Consider the following 6,118-nt stretch of genomic DNA (forward strand, 5'->3'; position numbering starts at 1 on the left):
AAAATCCTGCTAGTGCTGTCCTTCCACATTTTAATTCTCAAGGGCTTCCTTTGAATTAACTTTACAAAGCTTGTACAAAGAGTTTAAGCACCAGGAAGAAAGACTGTTGCTAGCAGTAGTGTTGTCTAACCATTGTCACCATCATTAATAAACAAACAAGCATGCATTTTCTTCCTCCTCTGTGCAGGGCACTATGAAACGGATGCTGCACTCTGCCTTATGGTACAAAGTTTATGAATACAATAAACCAATACAAAGTTGGAGCCATGAAAAAGAGCGTAATAACAACTGCTATGAGATATAAGTAAGTCTGGCCCATTGATGGGATCTATGAGGAGATTTAGAAACAACACACAAACTCAAACATCACAGTAAACATCCTACTTAGGAAGGGAAGTGGAGGGGAGGGAAGGGAAGGGAAAGTAAGAGAATAAAAGGTAGGTTTTTATGTGCTACTGAAAGATTTTCTAAGTTGCTCCAAGTTTACTTTCTTTCTGCCATTATCTTTAAATACTGCAAAGCATTGTGAGCTGCATCATTCTGTGCATTGCCGTTGGAAATCCCAGAGCCATAACAAACGGTGATGGGACTAGTTGACAGTTCAGCCAGACATTGATACTGTCCACTGGCACTCAGTTCTTCTGTAATGAAACATGCAAACATGATAGTTAATGCCAAGCAGGTATAAACAGATCCTCTGTGAAAATAATGTAGTTTTTATTACTGTCTTTCTCAGTAAGTATTCATCAAATACTCTCCCCACTTGCTCAACAATACTGTACATACAAAACACAATATGACTGCACTTACTCATCAGCTTTGTCGTGCTTGGGAAAACAAAACAAAAACAAAGCACAACTACCGAGTTGTAGCAGTAGTTCTCAAACAGCTACACTTCATAATCACTTGTTGTTTTTCGTAAGCGCCATCGAATTGGTTCCAACCCATAGTAACCCTGTATAGGGTTTCTGAGGAGCAGCCGGTGAGCTTGAGCCACCGACCTTGCAGTTCAGAAACCCTGTACAGGGTCACTATGAGTCGGAACTGAATTGATGGCACTTAACAACAGCAATAACAATCTAAACACAGGGTGTTAGGGGTCAGAGGAAGCCATAATCTTAACATTTATAAAAAAGATTTCAAGGCAGTTCTAATGTAGCTAGTTGAAAGTGTTTGCAAATTACTGAGCCATAGGAAGCTTCGTAAAAGGGAAAAAACCTTTGGTAGAAGAGTGGAGAGACTATACTGTCCACTATGAAATCTAGCGTTGTTTTCAGTAGGCATTTGAACCAGGAAATAACCTGTTCAGGAAAAGATCTCTCTTGTATCTTCATGTTCTTAGATTTTAAGTGTGCAACATCTATTTCTATGAGGAGCCTTCATCAAGTTCACAGAACAATGGAATTAAAAGATAATGTCATTTTCCTACAAACTTTCTGAAGCGCCCTCATATTGTAAATGGGTTGTTGTTGTTTTTAAGTGCCGTTGAGTTGGTTCTGACCCATAGCAACCCTGTATAGGGTTTTCAAGGAGTTGGGATGTTTAAAACATAATACCTGAACCCAGGTAACAACTGCTCTACTAATCAACTGATAGGTTACTCTTACTCGGGATGGTTGAAATGAGGTAGGAGGAAAAAGTAGAAGAAAGAAGGGTATGGTTTGTTTAAGGTGGTTATGATTAAATATTATCATTTCAGATAGAGATAATTTGGTGAAAAAAATCCACACACACTTGGGATAATTTAATAAGTGAAGCGGTCTATAGTTCTAGCATCTAGGTTCTTTTGAAGGTTATAGCAAAGAAGCTTGCCTCTTTACCAAATTAACAGACTGTGGTTTTTTGGACTGTTGCTCTATATTTACATATATTACTGAGTTCTTAAAATTGGCAAGAAGCATTTAAAAAGCATTTTAACTTTATAATCTAAAAAATCTTCTTTCCTTCTATTACCATGAAAAAGCATACCTTCAATATCTTTCATAGTCCTATTCATGATTCATAGTACACTCATCTCTGTATCCCGGATTCCCAACAAAGTGTACCTTTAATAATTATGTACTGAATGAACAGTCTCCCACCAGTCATCTTTTCTGACCACCTATGTGCACTAAATATTCAGGTGCTGCATCATTCTTGGAATATTTAGACAAAGCCCTTGATTGAACATTCAATCCCCAAATAATAGAAAAACAAATTATTTTAGCCACTTAATATAAAACTTCTCCCAGTGCTAGTAGGTCTGACAAGTTAGGTCCACACATCTCATTGGGATTGAAAAAATTGGGTATCAAGTTTTTTACTGATGGTAAATCAAGCCACTAAAACAATAACAATAAAAAGTAAACAAAACAAGCCAATTAACCAGCTTTATAAACAAAATAAAATCCAAACTGACTGAATTTTCAACGTCTCCATTACTGGTCTATCTAAATGAGTAACTGTTAAGCATCAGTTCCAATTCATTCAGATCCTGTATAGGGTTTCTAAGGAGCGGTTTAAACTGCCAGCCTTGTGGTTAGCAGTCCAGTGCCTATTCTATAGGGTCACACCAGGACTCCAAATGATTAACAGCAAGAGAAATGATAGAAAGTGGCAGATGATAGCTGACATGAGAAAAAGCTATACATTAACTTACCTGCGTTTTCATTCTACCAGAATTGGCACACAGTGATGGCTTTTATAAACTTGGTATTTATTTTAGAATGTTTTTTATTTGCCAAGATGTGCAACAGGGCTAATTTCACAATGTATCAGTTGGAAATGTCCTCTAATCTAACTCTACCATAACTACCACACTGGCTAGCTATGTGATCTTGGGCAAGTTTCCCAACCTTTCTCTACCTCACTCTCTTCACTTCTAAGTAAGGACAGCAAGTGTCATCTACTGTGTATCCAAATCTGAAAGTCAGCTCTTCTCTGACCCAGTTCTTCCCCTCAACTAGGCCCAACCTTTCTACGTACTGTGCCCTACTAATGGAATTATGCCAGTGCCTATACATAGCTTCCAAAGGCTCCTGCTGGTTACACAGGGAAAGCCTATGTCTCTACTTAATAGGGTTAGTTTGAAGACTCAGCAACTAGATATAATGAAGATCCTTAGAACAGGGCCGGCACAAACTAAAATCCTATCAATCTTAGTTCCTGTTGTTTTTGTTGTTATAATGGTATAAATGCTATTATTATTACTTACAGGAATGTGACATTATCAATCATCTACATTATTGCTCTGGTGAATATACAGTTAAAGTTCGTGATTGAAGAAATCAATTAGAATAGAAAACTTTGATTCTAAAACATGTTTTAAAAAGTGGTATTTCTTAAGGTAACTCAAGAGAAAAAAGCATACCTATATCCAAATACGCTATATTAAAACCTTGTTCCTTGGCAATTTCACCAAGCTGCTGGATATAATCCATGTTTGGAATATTGAGAAGGCTTTTTTTCAGTAAGTTGATCTTTTCACCAGGAGAATTCCTCAATGAATGCAATGTACATCCTAAAGAATGTCCTAAATTTGCCTGAAAAACACAAATGAAGATTTATACTCTTAAACTAGCATTGGGCTTCAGCATTATTATAATTAAAAGTACTTACTAAACACTCACATAAATACTTTGTAAAGCTTGTCTAAATGATAACCATTTGGTTAACTTTCCAATTTAAACCAAGCAAAATTAACAAGGATACACATTTAACAAATACCACTTTTTTTTTTTTTAAATGAAGCACTGGCAATAATATATTGGAAGTATTTAATAATACTTTCATATAATACAAAAGTGTCTCAAATTTTTTATGGTTACATAGAGGTACAAGATATTTAAAATCACCATAAGCAAATCTGAAAATTAATTTAATTCGTCTAATTGAGCAAATTCAGCTTATACTTGATTAGACTTGCTAAAAGGGGAGTTAGAATTTTCCCAGAAAAAATATAGGCTTCTTGCTTTAAGCCTCTGTAGAGTAAGGGGACTTAGGTGGAATCCTGAACCCCACTGAGAATCTTCAGAGTTGGTAAATTTGCATTTGAAAAGACATGCAGACCAACCTGAACTGCAGTGGGTACAGGAGATTCAAGATTGAAAGAAAGTAGAATAAAAAAGCAGACAATCTGGCATTCTGAGTTTCAGCAGTACCAGGCTAGGAAAGCCAATTCATCAGAGAAAACTCCCTTCCAAGACTGAAAGCCATATGCTTGCTGATGACCACCTTGGTCTAATTGTGAGTGGATTTGGCTTTGTAGGATAAGCACTGGTCTGAGATTCGTGCCATCAGCTGCTCCACAAGAGAAAGATAAGGCTTTCTACTCCTGTAAAGATTCACAGTCTCGGAAACCCTCTACAGGGTCGCTATGAGTCTAAACCAATTCCACGGCAGCACTTAACAACTGAGAAATTTATAAATAAAATTATAAAACAACTTTGATATCTTAATTGTTTCTTGCATTAAATGCCAAAGCAAAGAAAATATAGAAAAAGTGAAATGTACAAGTTGTGTTTGAAAAGAACAAACAGGTATCACCATTCAAATGAGTGGCAGGGATGTCAATTCTTATCAAAGGGAGACCTCCTCTTAGAATGCACTGTCACTTTGAAAACAAAGATGGCAATATTGACCTATTATTTTTAGATCTTATTCTGAATTTTTATCCCCCCCAACCCCTGTTACCTGGTCACCCATGACCCAGACTGACATTCAGGAGTCAGATAAAATTGTAGTAGTATATAACTGGACAATAAAGAAATCTTTAAAGACTGCAACTCTGAAAAAGTTTCCAAGCCAGGAAAGTTTCAAAGATGCTTAATAACATCCACACCGTAACTGTCTGAGCCTTACTCACTAAAGAAGCGTGGTTGTCCGGAGAAATATTACTGAATTTGGCAAGGCATTTCTCAGCAGCATTTCTCTTGGCTTGTTTTTTTGATGCCCCCTTTCCTAAATCAAGACAAATGGTAAATGTTAGAAAGTAAATTCATGTCAGAGAGGATGGTTTAATGATTAAAGTAATGTATTTAACTCATGATTTTTACATGCTGTTTTTTCCTTAAGCTGGCACCTTTACTTATTGTGCATCATACAGTTGGGAATTCTTACATTTTTGAAGATATGTCACTAATGTTTTTTTAAAAAGTTATGTTTTGATTTTCTTAGTTATATTTCACTATGCCCTACTTTAACGAGCCACATTTGGTTTAATTTTGACCAAATATTCAAAGGTATCAAGGCACAACTGAATTACAGCCACCCCTATCTGTCAATGTCTTTCTTACTTACTGTCAACTGACAACTATGTGGAATTTCTTTCCTTAATGCTAGTTAAAAGGGCATAGGAGATTCTGGAATGGAAATACACCATAAATATCGTTTACTTCAGTGCTTTTATTTTATCGATTTAAAACAGAGGCCCAGGGAGATTAAGAAATCTGCCTAGCCTTACAAAGCAGGACTGCATCAAGAATGGAGAGGCCAAGCTCCTGCTTTTGCACCAGTGTTCTCTGCGTAAGAATGCACTACTTCTCACAGGCTAAACTTATCTATTACTTGAAAGCATTTTGCCAATCATAAAATTTGCTGTAGGATATGCACTGGCCTACTAACTGCAAGGTCAGTGGTTCAAACGCACCAGCAGCTTCTTAGAAACCCTAAAAAGGTCAACACTTAACAACAGGCCACTTAAAAATGGTAGAAACATGCTAGAGTAAACAGGAATATTCCCATGTACTTTTGTAAATAACTGTTCTTTTTTAATTTATGGTATTTACACAGGAAATAAAAAAAAAACACAAAACAATAAACCTCAAACCTACTGCCATCAAGTAGATTCTGACTCATAGCAACAGAGACATTCCTATGATTCAAAAGGGCAATTTTCACTTTAATTTCACTATTTTCACTTTAATTTCACTATTTTCATCATCTAGTCTATTAAGCCATCTTTTTTCAAATGTAATCTTCCTCTAGTTCTCTTATCTTCTAGAATAGCTGTTGTAACTTCTAGAGAGTTATTAGTTTTTCTTTCTAAAATGATTTTTTTTTTTACATCACTAATACATCCAGGAAGATTTTTTAAAGTATAGTCAATTATCTTTAAAAAAGTTAAGAGCATATATATATA

At 35.9% G+C, this 6,118-nt stretch overlaps 1 protein-coding gene across 1 annotated transcript in view; it reads right to left on the reverse strand.

Moving 5' to 3' along the window:
* Positions 1 to 411: 411 nt before the first annotated feature.
* PRKRA (protein kinase, interferon-inducible double stranded RNA dependent activator) overlaps positions 412 to 6,118 on the reverse strand; it is a 32,109-nt gene continuing 26,402 nt past the window's right edge. Inside the window, exons 6-8 of the mRNA XM_006866687.1 lie at positions 4,844 to 4,938; positions 3,350 to 3,521; positions 412 to 641 (exon numbers count right to left, since the gene is read on the reverse strand). Coding sequence (XP_006866749.1) covers positions 484 to 641; positions 3,350 to 3,521; positions 4,844 to 4,938 — 425 coding nt within the window. The 3' untranslated portion in view covers positions 412 to 483. The remainder of the gene's footprint in view (positions 642 to 3,349; positions 3,522 to 4,843; positions 4,939 to 6,118) is intronic.

Source organism: Chrysochloris asiatica, unplaced genomic scaffold, assembly GCF_000296735.1.
Source record: "Chrysochloris asiatica unplaced genomic scaffold, ChrAsi1.0 scaffold00094, whole genome shotgun sequence".
Classification (NCBI taxonomy): Eukaryota; Metazoa; Chordata; class Mammalia; order Afrosoricida; family Chrysochloridae; genus Chrysochloris; species Chrysochloris asiatica.